At 54.6% G+C, this 25,118-nt stretch overlaps 2 protein-coding genes across 2 annotated transcripts; both read right to left on the minus strand.

Annotated features, from left to right (window-relative positions):
* Positions 1–447: 447 nt before the first annotated feature.
* Positions 448–2,616, minus strand: LOC308654763 (sperm motility kinase 2B-like; the record flags this gene model as incomplete). The annotated part of the gene is made up of 3 exons (XM_081304411.1): positions 448–551; positions 716–820; positions 903–2,616. 3 exons carry the CDS (start codon positions 2,614–2,616, stop codon positions 448–450), a joined length of 1,923 nt encoding a protein of 640 aa, XP_081160537.1.
* A 1,713-nt stretch (positions 2,617–4,329) lies between these two features.
* On the minus strand, positions 4,330–8,496 carry LOC308654764 (sperm motility kinase 2B-like; the record flags this gene model as incomplete). The annotated part of the gene is made up of 4 exons (XM_081304412.1): positions 4,330–4,501; positions 5,558–5,687; positions 6,596–6,700; positions 6,783–8,496. 4 exons carry the CDS (start codon positions 8,494–8,496, stop codon positions 4,330–4,332), a joined length of 2,121 nt encoding a protein of 706 aa, XP_081160538.1.
* Positions 8,497–25,118: the final 16,622 nt, after the last annotated feature.

Here is a 25,118-nt window from a genome sequence, read left to right on the forward strand (position 1 = left end):
GTTCACTTCCGAATGTGGTGACCGGGCACCATCAGTGTCAGGTCAGGCACAAGGTCTGCCTTTCTCCCCGCCCCCCACCCAGCCTCCTCCCCTCAGTCAGAGTCTCCTCCCCTGGGACCACTCTGGGTCACGTGTTGCCCTTGGGGACCTCCAGAGGGCTCTGTGGTCACTGCTCCGTTACACCTTCCCCACTGTGACACCACCACCCACTCTCCCACTGCTGCCAGGAGGCGGCCAAGGAACGCAACAGCTGATCCCCACGGAGCACCCAATTTATTCCAAGATCCGTGGGACTCGGGAATGGATGAAGAGCTTATAGGGAAGCATCTCTGCCCCAGAGGGTGGGAGAGAGAGCAGAGGAGAGCAGGGCCGGGGCACGTGTACGAGGAGAAGTCCCTGACGTGGGATCCGGGTGGGGCGCAGGGGCCCACTGGTGTCCGGCTGTCTTCAGGTGTCCTCCTGCCTGAGGGGTCCGAAAGGCGGCGGCCAGGGCAGGTTGCACTTCTCACTCCAGCAGCTGGCCCTCGTGAGGGAGACCCCGTGCCACCTGGCTGTGGACACAGAGAAGGACTAGGAGTCAGAGTCGCCCACCCTGTGGCACCGCGGTCGACCTAACCCTGGTGGCACCCCCCAAGGGCAGAGGGTGTCCATCCATCCTCTGAAATGACACTCATCAAGGCACACGTGAGACCAAAGGCAGCACCGCTCCACCTACGTGGCTCCGTGGGCGTCTCAGCTGGGCGATAGTCAGGGAGCCACTCTGTTTCTGAAGAATCTTCTGAAGGCCTGCCCTCTGGTGGGGGCAGGTCCCGGGGGGTCCCTGGGTGGTGGTGGTGGTGGTAGCGCTGGCCCTCCAGCTGCGGGAGCCACTCTGTTTTTGAAGAATCTTCTGAAGGCCTGACCTCTGGTGGGGGCAGGCCCCGGGGGGTCCCTGGGTGGTGGTGGTGGTGGTGGCACGGGCCCTCCAGCTGCGGGAGCCACTCTGTTTTTGAAGAATCTTCTGAGGGCCTGACCTCTGGTGGGGGCAGGCCCCGGGGGGTCCCTGGGTGGTGGTGGTGGTGGTGGCGCTGGCCCTCCAGCTGCGGGAGCCACTCTGTTGGAGCGTCCGGAGCCGGTCCTGGGGGCCTGCACGCAGCAGCACAGCCTCGCCAGACAGGTGGCCATCCCCCGGAACACTCCCCTCCATCCCCTGGCAGTGTCACGGCTCAGGCCAGGGGTCCTGGTGCCAGCAGGGGGTTGCTCGGTGGAGTTGGAGCTTGGATCCGGTGCCAGGGCCTGGGAGGACCCGGGCAGAGGGGCCGTGGGGCCTGCAGTAGGGACGCTGGCCGACAGGCTGCACAGCATGATGGCGGGCAGGCTGGCTCTCCTGCTGCCCACCTGCCCTGAAGGCTTGAGCTCCTCAGGCTGCTGCTGCTGCTGCTGCTGCTGCTGCTGCTGCTCACAGGCCGAGGGGGGCCAGGAGCGAATGGCCGGCCTGCTGACGCCCCACCTTGGGCCCAGAGTCAAGCTGGAGGGGATGGACAGGGACGGGCAAGGGCCCACCTGTGGCTGCCCAGGTATCTGCAGCCGCACCTGGCAGCCCGCCCCCCGGGTTTCCTGGTGGCCCAGCAGGAGGTAGGTGGCCATGGCCTCGTTGAACTGGCGCGTCGCCACCGACACCCAGGTCTCCTGCAGCCCGTAGCCCAGGTCCAGCATGGCCAGCAGGATGGAGGTGTCCGGGCGCTTGGGGAGCAGCTCAGCGGGAGGACTCGGGCAGCGTTCCCCATCCTGGCTCAGCCACGGGTGCCCCAGGATCTGCTGCAGCGTGGGCCTGTGCGCGGGCTCCAGGGTCAGCATCCAGGACACCAGGCTTTGCGCCTCGTCGGACAGGTGGAACGGGAGGTGGTACCTGGCCTGCAGCACCTGCTCCTTGGCCTGCGCATAGCTGTCCCCGGTGAACGGGACGCAGCCCGTGAGCATGAGGACCAGGAGGACACCCAGGCTCCAGACGTCCACCGCGGGGCCGTCGTAGGGCTCTCGCCGGTGCAGCTCCGGGGCCCAGTAGGCCACGGTGCCGCAGAGCAGGCCCAGCTTCTCTCCGGCCCTGAACCTGCAGGCCAGGCCGAAGTCGCACAGCTTGGCGCGGCCCGCGGCATCCAGCAGCACGTTGTCCGCCTTCACGTCCCGGTGCGCAATGCCCTGCGCGTGGCAGTAGCCCACGGCGCTGGCCACCTGCCCGAACAGCGTGCGGGCCTCGTCCTCCCACAGGCCCACGACCTCCGGGATGTGCTGGCCCAGCTGGCCCCCAGCCATGTGCTCCATCACCACGTAGGCAGTGCCGGGGGTCTGCACGATCTCCAGCAGCTGCACCACGTGCGGGTGCTCCAAGCCCTTCATGATGTCCAGCTCCGACAAGACCCAGGACAAGGGGGCCCCCGCCCCCTTCCGCAGGACTTTCACGGCCACCTTCGTCCCCGTCAGGATGTGTCGGGCCAGGAAGACCTTGGCAAAGCTGCCCTGCCCGACGACCCCCAGGGGCTCATAGCGGCCCGTGAGGGCTTCCTCCAAGGAGGAGCTGGCCGCGAGGTCCCGCCACACCCTCCACACCCCGCTATGCTCACTGCTCTCTCTAGACATCCTCGGCCCCACGCCCACTAAGGCCGCTGGCTAAAAACAAACACAACAAACAAAGCAAAGAACACAAGCAGAACTAACACAACAAAGCCCAACAGAAAGCCCCAAATCAAAGAACCAACCCGAGACCGCAACCAGAACCACCAAACCACCAACCACCAAACGCGCTAACTATGGGAGTCCCACAGGTCACTGCCTAGAGCTTCCTGTGCTTGTGGACAAGCTCCCGGCCTCGGCCGGGCCTTAAATCCCCGCTGGCTCAAGTCCCTCACAATGCTGGCCCCTGTGAGGTCACAGCCAGGAGTGGCCCGCTCACACCCGGGGGGTGGCCCACGGTGGCATCTCCCACTCGCGCCTCCGGGACCTTGGCCACCTTCCTGGTCACAACAAGGAGGGTCTGTGGAACCTCGGTGCTCCCGTGTGTTGGGGACCCCGACCTCTCCTTGCTGAGAAAGGAGGAGCTGGACCAGGCCCCGGGGCCCGTGCCTCGCCAGTACACAACTCTGTCGTGGCTTTCGCCCCGTGAAGACCCCAGCCCAGGTCCCCTGGAGCCATTCAGCGCCCGTCTCCTCCAACTCGGACAGACTGGCGTCCAGAGCGTGGTGTAAAGGTAAAATTTCTAAGCTGATTCTAAGCTGCAAAAGTCTGACTTAAAGTGTAAAAGACCGGGCATTGTAAAGTTTCTAAATGGCAAGGCCGGGGCTAAAAAGTAAAGACTAGGTATTGTTAAAATTCCTCTGCTACCCCCGGAACCTGTAATCCCTGTAGCTGTTAGGACAATACCTGAACTGCCCAGTAAATATTTCTCCTGGTCCCCTGGTTGTTTAATAGCTAAGGGCTCCAAGTAGCTCGGCACGTAAGCATCTAGGCCCCCAAATCAATCAGTTTAAATGTGTACCCCGCTTAGGAGTGACCAATCACCCCTGCCCAGACTGTTCCCGCCAATGAATGGACTAATCCTGTCTCGGAGTTGTTGTTCAATTTTCCCGCGCCTCATGATGATTTGTTCTGATGTATGCAAAGCCCCCCGCCCTCTCGAAAAAGTGTACTTAAGCTCTGCTTGACCTCTGCTCTGGGCTCTGGGCTGCTCTATCTTCCTGAGTGAGCCTGGAACCTCAGCATGCTGAATTAATAAATCCCCTTTTGCCAATTGCATGGAGCCAGTCTCTTGTGTGGTCTCTTTCTCCGATGCTCCGCCGGACCCTTACAGTGGTAGCAGTCCACTCACGCCAGGACGCTGTCGCGGGTCGCTCTGCCCCCTGAGCCCCAGGACCACATTCCCGACCTCTGTGGGATGTGGGAGCCACGGCAGGCGCCTGCCTCATCACTGCCCCACAAGGTCCTATCAGGTCACTCGCCAGCACCCTTCCTGCAGCCCACAGGAGAGAGAGAGGAGGGTGGGTCTCCTTCCAGGGATGAAGGCCGAACCTGCCAGCCAAGAACCCTAGGGCCAGCAGGTGCCCATCCTGGGGTGCAGAGAGACGGAGGCGTCCCTGATGCCCCGGTCCCTTCCGCTGCTCTGTCCACAGAGCCTGGGCTGGCTCCTTTGGAACCCACAGACTGACCGCTCCCCCCTCTGGGACCTGAGGCGTCCACGTGTCAGGCACCAGGAGGCCGGGTGTCCAGGGAGGTCTCGCTCTCTCCTTCCAGCGAGGGACCTTGTTGCCGTGTCCCCACACCACACGGCTGAAAGGGCCGAGGACTGGGCTCACCCCTTCAGTCCCTTTCCCCGCTCTCCTCCCTTCTTTCCTCCTTGGTTCTAGTTATGGAGACCTGCCCTGAAAGCTTGTGCTCCTCAGGCTGATGCTGCTGCTGCTGCTCACAGGCCGAGAGGGGCCAGGAGTGAATGGCGGGCGTGTTGACGCCCCACCTTGGGCCCAGAGCCAAGCTGGAGGGGACGGACAGGGACGGAAAAGGCCCCACCTGTGGCTGCCCATGCATCTGCGGCCCTACCTGGCTGCCCAAGCCCCGGGGGCCAGCGCTCGACTCCTGAGCCACTTTCCCAGCCCTTTCTAGTGTCTTCGACGAAGGATCTCACACCCTTGCCTAGGCAGGTCTTGAACTGGCAATGCCCCTGCTCGGCCTCCCCAACCCACAAGTAGAAAGGCAGTCACCACCTTGCCCTCCGTGACATGTCTGTGTCTGTGTCTGTCTCTGTGTGTCTCTGTGTGTGGGGGGTGGGGGGGTGGGTGTGTGCATGAGCACACCTGAGACCAAGCGCGACCACGTGTGGTGCAGAGGGTAGAACCAGGGCCTAGTTGCCGGCCAGAGGAGGTCCAGCCCTGAGGCGCACATCCCCTCGGGGAGCCAGGGCCCCAGGGCCTCACCCTCCTGAAGGACCACAACACCACACCCTCAAAGGAGGGGAGTCTCAGCAGCACTTTTGGAGAAACACACTCCTCCAACCATGGCCCTGGGAAACCAAAGGCAAGGGGCTCGGTCTCCCCTGCACCTGCCCTTCACGAGAGGGGTCCCTGGTGGTGGACTGAACGACCTGAGGCAGGGACTCAGAGATGGGTGAAGACACAGGGTCTCTGGAAAGGTCTGTTCCTGGCAAGTACAAAAGCTGGCCTCACGATTCTTGTCCACGGGGAAGGGACCAATTCAGAAGACTCCGTGGAGGGTCTGCGGTACCAAACCCACCAGGAACACACGGGTGGCTCTGTGACATCAGAGACCCAGGGGGAGGGGGTGGGGTCCGCACCTAGTACAGGATGGAAGGGAGGCTGCCCTCCATTCACATCAGACTGGGATCTCTGACCCACGTCAAATGGAAGCCCCACGGAGATGGCAAAGAAAGGGGGGCAGAGCCCACACCCCGAGTTGAAGGGATGGGAATTGAGAGGTTCACTCCGAACACTAGACCCGGAAAACGGCTCCTCCCAGCCAGCCCTCGACCTCTGCGGGCTGGGGGCTCTGGCCACACACCCTCCCCTGCCCACACCTGCGCCCCAGCTCCCCCGCCAGGTGGTCCGGCTCCCTGCTCAGCAGCCCTGGGGAGCTCAGGGTGGCAGGCTGAAGGGCCCGTCCCTGGGTCAGGACGCTCACAGGGACCGCCCCGCACAGCCAAAGACCTAGAGAGGATAAAGCTTCACCAGGCCAAGAGCCAGCCCCTGGCAGGTACATTCAGAGGAGGGAGCAAGCAGCAGCCCCCAAGCCTCTCTGGGGGAGGCACCCACAGCTCTACCCTGACTGCCCCTGGACCCTCCTCATGCCAATCTGGGTGTCACCCCAGGATGGGCTTGGGCTCCTGGCTCCTCCTGTCCACGGTTCCCTTCCGAATGTGGTGACCGGGCTCCATCAGTGTCAGGTCAGGCACAAGGTCTGCCTTTCTCCCCGCCCCCACCCAGCCTCCTCCCCTCAGTCAGAGTCTCCTCCCCGGGGACCACTCTGGGTCACGTGTTGCCCTTGGGGACCTCCGGAGGGCTCCCTGTCCCTGCTCCCTTACACCTTCCCCACTGTGACACCACCACCCACTCTCCCACTGCTGCCAGGAGGCGGCCAAGGAACGCAACAGCTGATCCCCACGGAGCACCCAATTTATTCCAAGATCCGTGGGACTCGGGAATGGATGAAGAGCTTATTGGGAAGCATCTCTGCCCCAGAGGGTGGGAGAGAGAGCAGAGGAGAGCAGGGCCGGGGCACGTGTCCGAGGAGAAGTCCCTGACGTGGGATCCGGGTGGGGCGCAGGGGCCCACTGGTGTCCGGGTGTCTTCAGGTGTCCTCCTGCCTGAGGGGTCCGGGAGGTGGCGGCCAGGGCAGGTTGCACTTCTCGCTCCAGCAGCTGGCCCTCGTGAGGGAGACCCCGTGCCACCTATCTGTGGACACAGAGAGGGGCTAGGAGTCAGAGTCGCCCACCCTGTGGCACCGCGGTCGACCTAACCCTGGTGGCACCCCCCAAGGGCAGAGGGTGTCCATCCATCCTTTGAAATGACACTCATCGAGGCACACGTGAGACCAAAGGCAGCACCGCTCCACCTACTTGGCTCCGTGGGCGTCTCAGCTGGGCGATAGTCAGGGAGCCACTCTGTTTTTGAAGAATCTTCTGAAGGCCTGACCTCTGGTGGGGGCAGGTCCCGGGGGGTCCCTGGGTGGTGGTGGTGGTGGTGGCGCTGGCCCTCCAGCTGCGGGAGCCACTCTGTTTTTGAAGAATCTTCTGAGGGCCTGACCTCTGGTGGGGGCAGGCCCCGGGGGGTCCCTGGGTGGTGGTGGTGGTGGTGGCGCTGGCCCTCCAGCTGCGGGAGCCACTCTGTTTTTGAAGAATCTTCTGAAGGCCTGACCTCTGGTGGGGGCAGGCCCCGGGGGGTCCCTGGGTGGTGGTGGTGGTGGTGGTGGCGCTGGCCCTCCAGCTGCGGGAGCCACTCTGTTGGAGCGTCCGGAGCCGGTCCTGGGGGCCTGCACGCAGCAGCACAGCCTCGCCAGACAGGTGGCCATCCCCCGGAACACTCCCCTCCATCCCCTGGCAGTGTCACGGCTCAGGCCAGGGGTCCTGGTGCCAGCAGGGGGTTGCTCGGTGGAGTTGGAGCTTGGATCCGGTGCCAGGGCCTGGGAGGACCCGGGCAGAGGGGCCGTGGGGCCTGCAGTAGGGACGCTGGCCGACAGGCTGCACAGCATGATGGCGGGCAGGCTGGCTCTCCTGCTGCCCACCTGCCCTGAAGGCTTGAGCTCCTCAGGCTGCTGCTGCTGCTGCTGCTGCTGCTGCTGCTCACAGGCCGAGGGGGGCCAGGAGCGAATGGCCGGCCTGCTGACGCCCCACCTTGGGCCCAGAGTCAAGCTGGAGGGGATGGACAGGGACGGGCAAGGGCCCACCTGTGGCTGCCCAGGTATCTGCAGCCGCACCTGGCAGCCCGCCCCCCGGGTTTCCTGGTGGCCCAGCAGGAGGTAGGTGGCCATGGCCTCGTTGAACTGGCGCGTCGCCACCGACACCCAGGTCTCCTGCAGCCCGTAGCCCAGGTCCAGCATGGCCAGCAGGATGGAGGTGTCCGGGCGCTTGGGGAGCAGCTCAGCGGGAGGACTCGGGCAGCGTTCCCCATCCTGGCTCAGCCACGGGTGCCCCAGGATCTGCTGCAGCGTGGGCCTGTGCGCGGGCTCCAGGGTCAGCATCCAGGACACCAGGCTTTGCGCCTCGTCGGACAGGTGGAACGGGAGGTGGTACCTGGCCTGCAGCACCTGCTCCTTGGCCTGCGCATAGCTGTCCCCGGTGAACGGGACGCAGCCCGTGAGCATGAGGACCAGGAGGACACCCAGGCTCCAGACGTCCACCGCGGGGCCGTCGTAGGGCTCTCGCCGGTGCAGCTCCGGGGCCCAGTAGGCCACGGTGCCGCAGAGCAGGCCCAGCTTCTCTCCGGCCCTGAACCTGCAGGCCAGGCCGAAGTCGCACAGCTTGGCGCGGCCCGCGGCATCCAGCAGCACGTTGTCCGCCTTCACGTCCCGGTGCGCAATGCCCTGCGCGTGGCAGTAGCCCACGGCGCTGGCCACCTGCCCGAACAGCGTGCGGGCCTCGTCCTCCCACAGGCCCACGACCTCCGGGATGTGCTGGCCCAGCTGGCCCCCAGCCATGTGCTCCATCACCACGTAGGCAGTGCCGGGGGTCTGCACGATCTCCAGCAGCTGCACCACGTGCGGGTGCTCCAAGCCCTTCATGATGTCCAGCTCCGACAAGACCCAGGACAAGGGGGCCCCCGCCCCCTTCCGCAGGACTTTCACGGCCACCTTCGTCCCCGTCAGGATGTGTCGGGCCAGGAAGACCTTGGCAAAGCTGCCCTGCCCGACGACCCCCAGGGGCTCATAGCGGCCCGTGAGGGCTTCCTCCAAGGAGGAGCTGGCCGCGAGGTCCCGCCACACCCTCCGCACCCCGCTACGCTCACTGCTCTCTCTAGACATCCTCGGCCCCACGCCCACTAAGGCCGCTGGCTAAAAACAAACACAACAAACAAAGCAAAGAACACAAGCAGAACTAACACAACAAAGCCCAACAGAAAGCCCCAAATCAAAGAACCAACCCGAGACCGCAACCAGAACCACCAAACCACCAACCACCAAACGCGCTAACTACGGGAGTCCCACAGGTCACTGCCTAGAGCTTCCTGTGCTTGTGGACAAGCTCCCGGCCTCGGCCGGGCCTTAAATCCCCGCTGGCTCAAGTGCCTCACAATGCTGGCCCCTGTGAGGTCACAGCCAGGAGTGGCCCGCTCACACCCGGGGGGTGGCCCACGGTGGCATCTCCCACTCGCGCCTCCGGGACCTTGGCCACCTTCCTGGTCACAACAAGGAGGGTCTGTGGAACCTCGGTGCTCCCGTGTGTTCGGGACCCCGACCTCTCCTTGCTGAGAAAGGAGGAGCCGGACCAGGCCCCGGGGCCCGTGCCTCGCCAGTACACAACTCTGTCGTGGCTTTCGCCCCGTGAAGACCCCAGCCCAGGTCCTCTGGAGCCATTCAGCGCCCGTCTCCTCCAACTCGGACAGACTGGCATCCAGAGCATGGTAGCAGTCCCCTCAGGCCAGGACGCTGGTGCGGGTCGCTCTGCCCCCTGAGCCCCAGGACCACATTCCCGACCTCTGTGGGGTGTGGGAGCCACGGCAGGGGCCTGCCTCGTCACTGCCCCACAAGGTCCTATCAGGTCACTCGCCAGAACCCTTCCTGCAGCCCACAGGAGAGAGAGAGGAGGGTGGGTCGCCTTCCAGGGGTGAAGGACACTGAGAAAGGTGGGGACAGGCAGGGGGAGTGTCCCAGGGAGAGGAGCCATCCTGAGTCGCAGACCCCAGCCAGTATGCAGGCTGGAGTGGGGACACTGTTTGAAGGGAGGGTAGGTGCTCCTTGGAGGTGGCAGAAGCCCGGCTGCACAGGAGGGGGCAGCTGGGGTGAGCACAGCCTCCACAGAGCAGGCGGCCAGCACCCTGGCTGGGTCATGGAGGGCTGGGGCTCTGTCCTGCCTGCCTTCTTGTTCCCCTGTGTCAACTGCCTCCCCTTCCACCCTTTGAAGCCCCTCCCCCAACAGCTTTTTCTCAGCCATGGGTTTGGGGATGTCCCATGTCTCTAGGACCCAGAGTCCCAGGGGGAGCACATAACATCCGTCAGCCAATGAGTGCATTTCACACGCTCACTCTGCCACTGATCCGAGGGTGACATGTGACCAAGTCAGCCGACCCATGTCATAATAGGCAAAGACTGTGGACAGCGAGACACTCTCTCGCCTGGAGTCCCTCTGCCAGTTCCTGGAGTCCCTCTGCCAGTTCCAGGGCCCCTCATGGAGGAACCACTCTGTGCAGGACACTATCAGGGAGCCTCGGAGCCTGAGGAGTGACACCATGTGATCCCCTGGGTCAAGCCAGACCTGATGCTGACTAGACTTGAGTGGGGTAGGATGCTCCCATTCACGAGTAGGTAGCATTTCCTCAGAGGGGCTGCCGGCTGCCATTGATGCCCTTTGTCAAAGGAGTTCTGACGTCCCGGATACACTCATCTTTGGGCTCTGCTGGGCCTGTGCTCCCTCCTGGGCATGCCCTCCATGTAGGCCGCGGAGGCGTCTGTAGGGCAAGCCAGTGAGGTGGCGCTCTCCTGTTGGAGTATCTCCACTGTGACCAAGCTGTGCTTAGGCAGGCGTGGACTCGCGGTAACTCTCTTCAGTTCTCTGTCCCCCAGGGACGATGCCCGTGAACACGTGCCTCGTCCTCTTCCCTCACGGATTTCTGGAGGAGCCTGTCCCTGTGATGGCAGGATCCGGGCCATTCTGCTCGCAGGGCTTTCTGCCAAGCCTCTGCCCGTGGCTGGCTGCCTCCTGGGGTGGGAGTCCCCATGCACCTCTGCTCATGGTTTGGCTTCTGGCCTCCTCGCATCTTCTCCCCCTCAGTTCACCAGCTCTCTCCCTGGGTGTGAAATCCTGGGCTCCCGTCCCCCGGCCAGTCCCAGGCAGAGCAGGCCAGCATGTGCAGAGCAGGCCCAGGGGAACCCAGGGTCCGATGTGGTTGGTGGCTTTGGTTTCAGCTCTGCCCACCTGGACGTCCCAGGCTTGACCAGGATGCCGGAAACCCTGGGGATGCAATGGTGCCCACAGAGGCAGCCTCGGCCTGCTCCATGCACACAAACCAATGTGCTGCCGACATCACTGAGGAGCATTTTGTCCAGAGCTGCCCCTGGTGAGGGACTCTTACAGAAGAGGACCTGGCTGACCGCAGGTGGTGGGAATCAGCGTGTGGACCTTGATATGCATCCAGGGACGTGAGGCAGGTTCCAGGGAGAGAAGAAAGAGATTCCCCAGGAGGCCAAGCCAGGTCTGAGAGGAGATGATCCTACCTGTGTCATTCCTAGGCCACATCCACAGAGACTGACATTCAGGGTCAGGTTCAGAGGAACCTTGACAGAAATATGAGGCTCAGGCCACAGTTACCATGCACCTGGTTTCCCACACAATCTATCCCACTCGGAAATATCCAATACTCGCTAAGTTGCTTAGGGCCTTGCTAAGTTGCTCAGACTGGCCTCCAACCTGTGACCCTCCTGCCTCAGCCTCCAGAGTTGCTGGATGATAGGCATGCCCCGCCCTGTCCGTCTCTTTGAGGTCTGAATGCATAGTCTTTAAAGAGCACTTACAATGTGCACGTCGGAGCTATGAGTGCGACACAGGTGTTGACTTCTTCACTCTTCACAGGTCTGACACAAGCACTGGTACCTACCGTCACTGCAAAGATGAAGCATACGAGGGGAGGTGGAACTGCCTCTGTCTGCACTCTGGGGAGGAGCAGGGTGTGGACTGCACCAGGCTGGACAGTCACAGAGGCAACACCTTTAACGGCTCTGCGAACTAGCGCATCGAGTCCGCTGGGCTCCTCAAATAATGAACACCTACATTTAGGTAGTTCGATGTTGTGTCATTTACATGATCTATCTCCCTCTCTCTCTCTCTCTCTCTCTCTCTCTCTCTCTCTCTCGCACACACACACACATTTTCTTCATTCTTTCGACTGTTGGTGGACACCTAGGTTGGCTCCATACCTTGTCTAGTGTGAATCGGGCTGCTATAAACACAAGGTGGCTCTATCGCTGTCGTATGCTGACTTTTGTTCTTTTGGATAATAACAAGGAGTGGTATAGCTGAGCCGTGAGGTGGGTCCATTCCTAGTGGTTTGAGAAATCTCCATACTGCTTTCCAGAGTGGTGTCGCGATTTGCAGCCCCATTAACAATGTTTGAGTGTGCCTTCCCCCACATCCTTGCCAACATTCATTGTTACATGTATTTTTGATGATTGGCATTGTGTTTGGAGTGTGATGGAATCTCAGTGTAGTTTCAGTCTGTCGTCTGCAGACTTCAGGTTGCTAGAGATGTTGTATAGTTTTTATATATTAATTTGCCATTTGAATCTCCTCTTTTGAGAAGTTATCTTTTTAGTTCGTTTGTCAATTTATTAATTAGGTTCTTTTGTTTATTCTTGTTTCTGTATTTTTGTGTGTGTGTGTGTGTGTGTGTGTTTTATTTTTTCCATTCTTTATATATTTTGGATATTAATGCCTTATCTGAGGAGCAGGTGACAATGATCTTCTTTCAGTAGGTTCTCTCTTGAAGTTCTCAATTTTTCCTTTGCTGTGCAGAGCTTTTAAATTGATCCATCCCACTTATTGTTGGTTTTATTTCTTATACTTTGGGAGTCTTGTTAAGGAAGTCAATCCCTGTGTCGAAGTTGGAGTGTTGGACCTATATTCTCATCTAGCGTTTGTAACGTTTCTGGTCTGATTCCTGGGTCTTTGATCCACATTATGTTTTGACTTCTGTGCAGTGTGAGAGACGTAGATGAAGTTTCATTCTTCTACATATGGATATCCAGTTTCCCTAGCACTTTTTGTTTAAAAAGCTGTCTCTTCTCCAAAGTATGTTTGGACCCCACTGCCAACGACCAGATGACTGTAACCATGTGGGTGTGTCTCTGTGTCTTCCATTCCATTCCACTGGTCTTCAGGTCTGTCTTTGCCGCAGCGCCATGCTGTTTTTATGACCATAGCTCTCTGACACTTCACGAGGTCTGGTATTACGATGTCTCCTTCAGGATTCTGGGTCTCTTTATTCTTCCCAAATAATTTTGGGACTGTTTTTTTCTAGTTCTGAGAAGAATGTCATTGGTATTTTGAGGGGGATTGCATTGAATCTCTATAATATATTTGATAGTATGGCCATTTTGACAATATTAACTCTGCTTATCCAAGAACATGGGAGGTCTTTCCATTTTCTGGGGTCTTCTTTAATTTCTTCCTTCAGTGTTCTATACTTTTCCTTGTAGAGGACTTTAATCTTCTTGGTTAGATTTATTCCTAGAGGTTTTATTGGTGGGGGCAGGGCTATTAACAGTGGCATAGTTTTTCTAATTTCTTTTTCAGCAGATTCATTACTAGAATATAGGAAAGCAATTGATTTATGTATGTTGATCTTATAACCTGCTACTTTGCTGAATTCATTTATCAGCGTTTTGGGTCTTTTGGTGAGGCTTTTTAGGTCTTTTAAATATAGGATCATGTCATCAGCAAACAGATAATTTGACTTTTCCTACTTGTATCCCTTTAATTTCTTTCTTTTGACTGATGGCTCTCGCTAGAGTTTCAAGGACTGTATTGAATAGGAGTGGTATTTTTTTGTATTTCTATTTGCTAAAATTTGTTTTGTGCTTTAATATATAATCTAAAATTTAGAGAATGTTTCATGTGCCACTAAGAAGACAGTGAAATCATGTGTTACTGGATAGAATATTCTATAGATGTCTGTTAGGACCATTTGATTAATGGTATTTTTTTGTTATGAAGAGTCTTAATTTATGGTTGGATGATCTACCTAATGGTAAGAGGTGTATTGAAATCACCCAGTATTACTATATTGTAGTCTATTTAAAATTCTATCCTAAGCTTTTAAAATTCTATCCTTATTCTGCATATTAGATTTGATTCTTTCTACTGAGAAAGGTTTGTTTTATCTATGTAGATGCATAAATTTGGGCCATAAATACATACAATCACATCTTATTGTTGGAAGTTCCCATTAACCAGAATGACGTGACCTTCTTTGTCTATTCTGATTAAATTTGTCTTAAAGTCCACTTTGATATGAGAGTAGCTACCCCTGCTTGCTTTCGGTTTTCATCTGCATGTCTCCCCACCCTCTCACCTTCAGTCTGTGGAGGTCTTTGTAATATGAGCACCTTGTTGACCACATATGGTTGGGTCATGTTTTATAATCCAACCTGCCAGGCTAGGTCTTCTGATTGGAGAGGTTAAACCATTTATATTCAATGTTATTACAGAGTGATAATATTAATTCCCTAAGCTGGTTTTCATTTTCACTTTTCAGTTCTTCTGCATGGAAGACTTCATTGAGCATGTTCACAGTCCAGGCAGAGTGGCTGAGAATGCTTTCCATGGCTGCTTATCATTTCATGTTCATTTCTGAAGGAGTTCTGCTGGATAAAGTAATCTTTTTTGGTAACTGTCTTCTTTCAGCCTTCCTGGCTTTTAGGATATGGTTGAGATCTCAGTTGAAACCTTTACCTCTAAAGGTGACTAGCCATTTTTCTCTGGCAGCTTTTAAAATTCTACCCTTTTTCTGCATAATAGATATATTCATTACAATGGGTCTTGAAGAGAATGTTTTTTGATCTGGCCAATTTGGGGTTCTACATGCTTCTTTATTTGTATTTCCATCTCTTTCCTGAGATTTGGAAAGTTTTCAAATATTATTTTATTGAAGAGATTGTGCATTCCTTTAGTGTGTATTTTGGAGCCTTCTACTCCAGTGATTCTTAGATTAGTCTCAATGTTATCCCAGGTTTCTTGAATATTCTGGCCATGGTTTCTTAACATCTTTTCTTTATTGTTGACATTATTTTCAAGATTATATACAGGACTGAAAAATCTATCTTCAAAGTGGCCTAATTGATTGGTAATGTTTTCCACTGAATTCTTATTTTGATTTATTGATTCCTTCATTTCCAGAATTTCCATTTGGCTCTTTTTTCAGAATCTCCTTTTAAATCCTTCACTTCCTGTATTTTCTAGGTTAATCTCTTACATCTTCTTTTAGTTAACTCAACATTTTAATGATGAACTTTCTAAACTCTTTCTCAGACATTTCCTCCACTGTGGTGTCACTGGAGTTAGTGGCTGTTTGGGGTGGTTCGTTCCCTTGCTGATTCATACGTTTGCATGTCTACCCATCTACTGGGGTGATCATTGCCTCTTCTTTTATGCAAGGGACAATTTAGTGAGCTTCTCTCTCTTAAGAGCCCAGTACCCCTGCATTGATAGCTTTACTAATGAATGTCCTCTGCTGTTCCCAGAGTCAGCACCACTTTGAGAGAAACCACTGAACCCAATTTACCACAATCATTTCAGAGCAAAGATACATACTATTCAACCTCAGGAACAATAAACTAGAAAGAAAACATGCAGGTGACTCAGCCCTGCAGCCTCTGGGAACAGTGTCCCTTTGCTGACCACAGAGACTCCACCCACCCCAGGACACAGGCCTTCACAGCCTCAGGGGACTCCTGGGCCCTGGACGATAGGCCGAGTGAGAAGAGGGTGATCCTGGTACCAATGGGCAGAGCAGGTGAGGAGACAGACAGCTGGCATCTGGTTGGCCTTCAGCCTCAAGCACAGGGTAATGCCACGGGGGGGGGGGGGTTCCAGAGAAACAGGTCTCTGGCAGCAGCAGCTGAGACACAACCCGCGGGCACCACACAGTTGAGGCCCTCGGTGCACCGGCAGGCAGAGAGGTGGGATGCAAGTGGAGGCCTCCGTCATCAGGGCCTTGGGGGTGACACCTTCAGATGGCTGCCCACGAGGTGTAGGGTGACAGGAGCCTGGGGTCAGGGCTCACAGCCTCTGGGTCCAGCCCTTCAGGCTCTCTGCTTCTCAGATCCTCGGGGTGTTGCCAGGTGGGTGGCTAGAACAGCCTAAGAGGAAGGCAGTGCCAGGGCACTGGGAAGGCAAGGCCCGCCCTCCACTGCTCCCCATCGGGCACCTTCCCAGGGCAGCTGCCAGGCAGGAACTGCCCATAAACACCTGCGGGACGCGGCTGCAGGCGGCTAACACCATTTAGAGCTGTTTCTTTGTTTCAGATGAGGCTCTTCAGAGAAGAATGCCTAGAGCCAGCTCAAACCAGTCAGAGCCAGGCTCCTCTTTGGGTCAAGCAGAGGAAGCTTTGATTCCGTGATCTCAGTAGAATGCCACACCCAAGCCCCACAGAAGGCCCTTCTGCCATCTGTAGGATGCCACCTGTGAAGAAGCGCCACCTTGAACTGCAGGTCTGGGAAGTGTCCGCCCCAAGGGCCACGCCAGGTCTCTGCAGTAGGACCCTTCCCAGGTCTCCCCAGGAACACCCCTGGCTCTGGGCAGTTCTCGGTGCTCTCCTACCTGCTGAAAGCAATGACCCTTCGCTGGCTTCCACCCGCTAAGGGGAAACCACTGCGTTAGTGTACAAAGCTTCCCAAGTTGGAAAAATGACAAAGGGATCCAGCCCATGTGGGCAAATGAGGGTTTATGGGTTGTCCAGCCCTATCCCCATCGTGGAAACAGCCCTGCCTTGTGGATCCTCGGGGACAGGTAAGGAGAGTGAGCCTGGAGGTCCAGGTGACTCCAGGCCAGAAGTGGCTCAGCCCACAGCTCATTCACCTGTCAGTCACTCAGGCTGGCTGCCTGTCCTCCGTAAACTAGCATCCCCTGGGGGTTGCATGGCTGGGGGTGCACTTGCCCCCCTTGCTTGTGCCCTGGAGCTGGCTGCCCGCAGGAAGGCAGCTCCCCACAGCCACCAGCCAGGCCAACCCTTTCTGCCTGGCCATGGCAGCAGCAGAGGGTGAGAGGAGGGCCCCTACGTCCCTCCCCTGAGCTTGCCCCACGAGTCCTCCTTCAGAAGCCGGTGTCCCTCCAAGACCCTGACCACCCCTGCAGATGTGCGGTGGGACGTCCTTCCCCTCACCTCCCAGCAAACTCCCAAGTCCTGCCTGGCACTGGGTGCACACTCCCAGGGCACACCTCTTAAAGCAGGGGTCACCTAGCGGATGGGGTGGCTCTGGAAGGGGTCAACTTGTGGAAAGGGCCTCAGCTGAAATCCAAACCCCCTTCCCAAGTCCAGTCTCCTGGGACAAAGCTGATCAAAGACTGGAGCCCGAGGGACGCACCGCGGGAGAAGGCCCACCTGCCAGCACCCGTGCCCTTGGTGGAGGCCGCCGGGCTGTGAACCCAGCGGGGAGCCGTCCTCTCCAGGAGATGGCCTCGCCCTGTGGGGTGCTCCGCGGCTCCGGCGCCCTTGGCCGCTGTGGTGGCTCGATGGGCGGGGGCAGCAGGACACACCTGGCCGCCGGATGCCCCCCGCCCAGCGCCCTCTCCGTCCCCCACGCCTGGCCCACCTCCGGGCCTTCGCTACCTGCTGCCCCGTGCAGGGCTCTGAGGCGACACCAGAGAGGACAGCCGCAGGCCGGGGTCCTTGGGCTGACCCCTGGACGCGGGGAGGCAGGGGCCGCTCCTTAGTCGGGGCGGTCTGTGCCCAGACGCCTGCAGGTGCATGATGCCCGGGCTCCCCGCCAGGTGGACGCCTCCCGGGGCGGTTGGCCTGGGTACCGACTGTCCCAGTGAGGCGCGTGGGGGAGCTGGACGGCAGGGCGGGGCCTCCGAGGGGCGTGGCCGACAGGGCCGGTGTGGGCGGGGACAGTGGGCGTGGTCTCTGCCAGCAAGGCCTCGAAGGGCGGGGCCTGCGAGGGAGGGGCCTGCGAGGGGGCCGCCGGGGCCAGCGGAGGGGCTGGGCCTGTGAGAGGCGGGGCCCCCAGATCCTGCGGCGGGGCGGGGCCTGTGAGGGGCGGGGCCCCCAGATCCTGCGGCGGGGCGGGGCCTGTGAGGGGCGGGGCCCCCAGATCCTGCGGGGGGCGGGGCCTGTGAGGGGCGGGGCCCACGCGGCCCCCGGGAGACCCCGCCCCTAGAATCCTATTATCCCGGCGACTCAGGAGGCTGGGACTCAGGAGGCTGAAACAGGAGGATCCAGAGTTCAAGGCCAGCCCTGGGCAGTGTGAAGTCCTGCCTCAAAATGAAGCATGAAGAGGCCTGGAAATGTACAGCTCGGTAGAACGTGCCCAGGGGCTCAATCCCTAGGGCCAAAAAATAATAATAATCCACGTAAGAAATTGCTATGTGCCATATAAAATTAAAATAGCTAGATCTGTAAGTCAAGGAGGGAAGGGAATTATGAACTCCTCCTCACAGAATAAATTTCTTCCTGGTCTTGATCTCTTAGATGATCTTCCACCCATTGGAGCTGAAAGAAATATTTCTGTGCACTTACTGTTATTAAGTGATAAAAGGTCAAAGCTGTGAGCACCCTAATCCTCACTGAGCACTTCATTCGTGTTTGTGTTTGTTTTTTTCAGGTTTAGGGATGTTCCCGAAATTCACGTCACTATACTTCAGGGAAATGGAATGACAATGAGTGCCACATTTATTTTTCAATCATACAACGGTTGAGACTTCACTCTGGTTCAACAAGAGGCCACACAGATTTCTTCTCAATCTCTACGTCCTACTCAAACTGCATATTTAAGAACACTGCAAATTAGACATTATTTCTAGATGGTAAGTTAGCTGAAATGTTGGTCTGTGCTGCTGATTATTTTGTATACCTATAAACATATATTCAAAAATTTTAACAATATTAGCAAATGGACTCCATTCTTCACAACCAATATAATTCTAGCCCAGAAAGGAAAGTGTAGCAATACCTTTCACCACATAGCAATAAAGTAGAAAAAAAAGTCTTGATGGTATCAACAGATACTGAAAAAATAAAGTTAAGCAGCCGTTTCTAGGAAAAGCACTAATAAAAGCAAGAATAGAAGAATACTACTTAAAATTAATTTACCTTAAAAAAGTCATATCAATATTATTCTAACTTGCCAGATATGAAAATCATTTCAATTAAAATCAGGAATTGGAGAAAGATGTTACAATGTCACTGCACAATGTCAACCTGGAGTGTGTGATCATAGGAAGGTACAACACCGAAATTGCTGTTTTGAATTATAGGAAAAAGCCCCCAAAACTGAAGATTAGATTGTTTGTCTAAAGAAGGTATCTCTAAAATAATTTAAAAAGAAACAATAGGAATCATTTAAAAACATTTGAAAAGGTGACTGGATACTTACTAAATACAAAGCAGACAATTACATTTTCTATCCCACAGTGTGCATGAAGACATAAAAATGTGCAATGATGAATACCTGAATATTGTTATATTTGCAAAATTTTGAGAAAGAATTTTTAAGGATGAATAAAGCACATAAAACAAAATCTGGCAAATAGAAAGTCATATTGTGCCCTTGAATTTAAAGATTTGGTGTAAAAGTGTTCATTGTCCTCAAAGGATTGAAACTTTATTGCAATTCCAAACAGAATCTCAACAAATTTTCTTTTAATTGGATAAAATGGTCTTAATGTTTTCTTGAAAGCAAAAATAGATGCCTCATAAAAGTCAAGAAATATTTCTAAATCTAAAGTGAGAGAGGAACTGCATTTTCAATTATCAGAATACTCAGTTAAATTTTGTAATCAAATCACCATTATATTGACCTGGGACATGCCATGAACAAGTGAACGGATGAGAATCCGCAACCACATCCCAGTGCAGTCAAAAGTCAGACAAAGTGCATCTCAAAGTTGGTGGTTCAATTCAGTGTAGAAGACTAGGTCACTTAAGAAGTCACATTGCCACATTTGCCTTCTCATGGAGGGGAAAACAGAGTTGTATACTTGTTTTACTATTTTACACTAAACTAAAAACAAAACTAAAGACATGGATGGATTTAAAAAAACAATTTAGATATAAAAAAATAATAAAAAATTCTAGAAGAATATTAGACTTCACATTTAAGAAGAGATAGATAAAATCTTAACAAAGTCAGAAAAGCTAAAATTTACAAAAGAAAGAAAAGGTATACTTGACTATGTGAAAATCGCAAAACCCATATGGCAAGGTAACGTAGACAAACCAAAGATAAATAATAGATCAGAACACACGACACTCAGGGGGCAACAGATGTTGCCTAGAACATACAAGGAGTTCTTACAAAATGACAATCATACAGCTACCAAAGTTCTGAAAATAAGGCAGGCAATCATAGGAAAGCAGCTTGCATGGTAGAAGTACTTAAGGGAAATCCCACAAGCAGCACAGTAGATGAGGCTGAATCAGGAAGAAGTCACTTTGTCACAGCAGCACACCCACTGCGGGAGCCACTTGTCACTGGTGCGGTTTGACCCCATGTCTCCTTGTTGGTCTTGGTCTGCGCGACCTGCCCACTGTGGACGGTCGCCCCTCTGTTAGCTCTAAGGACGTCCATGTCCAGCTGGCTGCCCCCACACCGTGCACATGTGCAGCACAGTTGTTATTTCCTCTCATCGTATTGATACTTGTATCATTATAGAGTGACCTTCTTTGTCCCTTTTTTGTGATTTTAAACTTAGATTCTGTTTTATTGGATTGATGCCATTTCCTTGCTGGCTTTTGGTGTCTATGTGTGTGGAATATCTTTTCCATTTCTTCACTTTCAATAGGTGTGTCTTTCCTGGTGAAGTGGATTCTGGGGGCCGTGTATTATTGGGTCTAGTTTTTCTTCCATCTATTTGTATCTTTTAATGGGGAGATTTAACTCATTTAATGCCATGGTTATCAGTGAGTATGGGCCCACTACTCTCATTTTGTTGACTTTTGTCTGGTTGCTGTGCATATCCTCTGTTCCTTTCCCTCTCTGGTCATTCATCCTTGCAGTGTGGTTTGCTGTGCTGACAACCTTTGATATTTTCTATTTCTCTTTGTGTATCTACTCAACCATGAGTTTTACACTTTCAAGAGTGCCAGGGATGGTGATTATCATCTTTTTATTTCTAATAGGGGACTCCTTCAGCATTTCTTATAAGATTGGTGTGTTGCTAATGAATTCTTTCAGTTTTTTCTGGTCTTGAAGGTTTTATTCCGCCTTCATTTCTGAAGGGTAACTTGGCTGGGTTTATGGTATTCTTGGTTGGCACTTGGGGGGCATTGCACTAAATACTGCCAAGTGCACTGATCCAACAAGGTCACAGACACTAGGATCCCACTTTTGTAAATGTCTGACAAGAAGACGATGCATGTACATGCACACGTGAACATGTGTGTGTGTTCTAAGATTGAGTGAGTATGGAAATTGGCAGGTCCTGAGTTACCAGCGTGGTTTTCCCTGGTAGAGCATGTAGGAGGGCATAAAAAGGAGGACTGATTAGTAGGGTAAGGAGAAGATAAAAAGAAATTTAAACAATCATTAGAAAAATCATATTTTATAAGACTTCGTGTACTCATGTGAGCTTCTTTTTCTTTTATTTTGTGAACGTCATGTATGTATTTAGATATATCCCTGAAAATAACTTGAAATCAAATTTGAGAATGCTGGGACTCTGTTTCCCAAACCATGTTCCGCAGGCACGAGCACTGCAGGAGCTTCTGCATGACGGCCTGACCACGGCCTGCTCCATTAGAAACTCGGGCTCTCCCTGGTGACACCTGATCCAGGCGAGGCAGCTTGGTGATAGCCGCAGCCGAGGCAGCTCTGGCTGTTCTCCGTGCCTGTGCAATGGCTGCCAAGTATCACCCTGTCTGATTTCCAGATACCTGTCAAGGATTCAAGATTTATTGTAGAAAACATGACTCTGAGGGGAGAGAGTGTGTCTGTGAGTGAAGGCCAGAGGACTGGCGAAGGGCTGGGCATCGCAGAGGGCTTGGTACAGCAGGGAGCAGGCTCACAGAACACAGGTCTAGACTTCTGACTCTCCTGGGTACCTGGCCTGCAGAGCAGGGGCAGCTGCCAGAGCCACAGAGCCTCTGGCCAGTCCAGTGAAAGCCAGTCCTGGGCTCCCTAGTGTCAGTGTAGGCTCTGCCATGGCTGACAGAGTGAGTCAGGTGGCAGCTTGAGACCTGTGTCCTTTTCTGTAACATGAACCCTTTTCTTGGGATTGTCACGTGGAGTCAATAGTGTAACTCTAGAGGGAATCTGGAACACACCAAGCCGGGGCTCCACCCCTCACTCTGCACCCGTGGCTATTCGGTCCCATCACCATGGCAAATGAGCCAGTGGCCCCCGAGGCAGGAGGATGGGAGAGAGGCACAGACAGAGGAAGAGGTGGGCGGGAGGGAGAAGGGGAGAACAGGAGGAGAAAGAGCAGAAAGGCAGGAGCGGCCGGACCCGGCCTCCAGGGCTGTGTGCCTGCGTCCCGAGGGCTGTGATGATTGGTATCGCCTCGGCACCCAGAGCCAGCCTTCTGCCGCGCTCAGCTGGACATGGGGGAAGCCATGAGGGGTATCACAAAGACAGCTCATGAGCTCGGCTTCTGCACAGTCATTAAGTTCTTTTCCTGGAAAAGCATTTATTAACAGGCTGAGTGTGGCTCAGGGCAGCCACAATCCAGGGCCCTGCAGTGTGGAAGGAAGCTTCCGAAAGCCTGAGTAGTGGAAGGACCTTGTTTCTCACACAAATGCTTGAAGTACAGAAGATGCCTGCAGAACCCGTACCACAGTGGGGAGTGCAGTTCACCGTGGGGTCTGGCCCGTATCCTGCACCCAAAGCATGGTCCCTAGGAGAAGAAACCCTAAGACAGTAAGTGTGCTCAGTGTTTACCACATCCGAGAAGGCTGGTGACATCGGGAATATCAGAAGCACTGTCCCCTCCTGGGGCTGGGGTGGCCCCGGACCCACCGTGCTGAGCCCTCGCTCCACCACCCAGCTGTACCGGGCCCGTCACCCAAAAGAAGCACATCCTATGGACATGAGCTATTTAGCTCTCTATGTTGGGTTTTCAAGACTTGATTATGAAGTTTTCAAACATTCGTCGTTGGGAAGCCTTTGTGTCGCGCTGTGTGGGACCGGGAGCCGAGAAGCTCTTCGGGCTCCAGGCCGCACTGACCACTCGGGGCAGGACCTCGCCTGTGCCGGCATCGTGCCACTCCCCTCCTGTCCCCCACCCTGGACAGCAGCCTCCACTCCCGTTAGGAGAAAAGTCTGTTTTCTTCTCTTACAACTCCTATTCCAGCAGTGCCGGGAGGTGGCTGTCCCCGCACACCGTCTGAAGGCCCGGACGCTGCGCACAGCCCTCCCTGCTGGGTCTCCCACGGCGCCCGGCCCCTGCGGGGTCTCTCTGCTCAGGGTATCTCTGGCTGGTTGGCCTTGTCCTCGGCTTCTGGGGGGTTGGGGTCACACAAGGTGCCGTCTGGCTTCTCAGGGGCTGGGGCCGCGCCAAGGTCCAGTCCTGTCTGATCTCAGTTTCCAGCAGGTCACACGTGAACCCCCGCAGACTGGCTGCTTCACTTCCTGGGCGGTGAGGCTTAGCCAGAGGCTGTGCTGTCCCTTCAGAGGCACATCTGTGTCACCCTGTGCTCAGACCGCTGTTAGGTCTTCTCTCATGAGACCCTTGGGGCTGGAGACATGGGCAGTGGGCTCGCAATTTCACCTTTGTCCTGTTCAGTCAGCTATATGCCTTTGAGTGACGGTGTGTGCCCAGCGTTGTGTAAATTCTTACTGCAGGACGACCTCACCCATGCCGGCGTGGCAGAACTGGACATCTGTAGGAATGGGTTTCCCACTAGAGACGAGGGAGCAGAAGCACACAGGTGCAGGAAGCAGCCAGCCGGGCATGGGGTCTGGCCCAGCGTGCTGCACCCAGAGCCTGGCTACCAGGTGCACGTTGTCATCTCAACCTGGCGGTCACTCCACTCTAAAAGTCCCCCCATGTAACTGTTAGCCTGGGCCATGACCTCCTCCCCAGGGGACCGAGTGCTGGAGCCAGCACTGGGCCTCACAGGCTCAGCATGGTGCTGCCCCTTGCCAGCCCCAAGGCCTGAACCCCAAGCCTCAGGGACTTGGCCTGCACAGGAGGGACGATAACAACCATCTCCTAGGTGCCTGTGAGGTCAAAGGTGATGGTGCTCAGCCAGGAAGATGCAGGCCCCGGCCACTGGCAGGCAGTCCACACAGTGCTATTCTGAGCCTGCAGGAGGCGAGTCCTGACTCCCACTGGTGAGACAGCATAGCTCTTCCCAAGTCACATCCTTTCCAGATACTAAGATGATAAATGTCAGGTATGTTGACGTGTTCCTTTGAAAAGGCAATTTTAAAAAGATCTGTAATACCCAGAGAAGAAGAAAGGGCTATTAGTATCCTCGTCTTTGTGGCTGTTAATAGAGAACTTTAACACTACTGGGTCCAAAATCCACGCTCACTGGGCAGCAGGGTGGAAGGGCTGGCGCTCCGAGCTCAGGGCTCTGTCAGGCACAGTGAGGGAGCCACGGCTGGTGGCTGAGCTTGAGCCGCCCTTTCCTTATTTTCAGCGTAGCTCCAAGTTTTCAAAGCTCCAGGACTTTTTAGATAAACACTGGAAATGGTGGGTTTGACTCATGTTACAGACGGTTTCCTTTAAAATACAGATGTGGAGAGAAAGCTTCAGCATTTTAATCTTTTCTAAATATGGTGTCCTTGAAATACAGTGGGAAAAGTCTGAGGGCTGAGGACGGGCGGGGTGGCCCTGCCTGCCAGCTGCGTGGCTGGCGACGGCGCCTTCTCATAGGCTCAGCGTCCTTATCTTCCAAATAAGAGGCGCACGAATTCCTTCCAGCTGTGCAGCCCTGTGCAGTAAACAGCTGAGCATCTTCTACTCATGAACTTTTGATGTTTTATTTTTAAAGTGTACAATCAGGGGGGACAGGAAATGGGAGGAGCTTGGAATGAACTTAACCCAATTCTCCTGTGTACTTTTATGAATGTGCCACAGTGAATCTCCCCTTATGTAACTCTGTGAACCACTGATTTCTAAAAACTATGAATAAACAGAAGGAAGATAGTGCAGCAGAGAAGGGGGGGGGGCGGGGAGGCGAGAAGGAGAAGCCCTGGGAACTGAATTGGAGCAAGTTCTACTTCATGCTTGTATGACCGTATAGAAACGAACCCCAATACTATGTATGACTTTAAAAAAACACTAATACAAAAGAGAAAGAAAAACTTTCATAGCTAGTGATTCCTTAAAGGAAATACTTGCTTATATTAAATCCACGAACACCTCTAGAACTAAAAACCAAATTCCTTTGTTGTGATTCCACTGAATTGTCTGTAGTAAAGAAAAGCAATTTGTAATAATCTTAATAATAAAAATAAAGTGAATAAAGTGAACATAGAGCATTAAAATATGGAGCTGTGTGGCATGAAATTGCCTATTTTATGAATATGGGTTTCAGGCTTCTTGGAGAGGCACCTGGTGGCTGCTCACTGGAGGAAAATAGGCTGCGATTAGCTGTAGTAATCAGTTCAGAATCAAGCCACATGCCAGATATGAAAGGCTTTTGTAGGCATAGGAACCCAGTGCAAGGTGCACCGCTTTCATTTTACAAACGATAACTCTATTTCAAAATATTTTACCACCATATGAAAAAATGAAGCACAGCTCATTATAAATGAAATGAATTTTATGT

The sequence above is a fragment of the Spermophilus citellus genome, assembly GCF_964194105.1.
Source record: "Spermophilus citellus genome assembly, chromosome: 8".
Classification (NCBI taxonomy): Eukaryota; Metazoa; Chordata; class Mammalia; order Rodentia; family Sciuridae; genus Spermophilus; species Spermophilus citellus.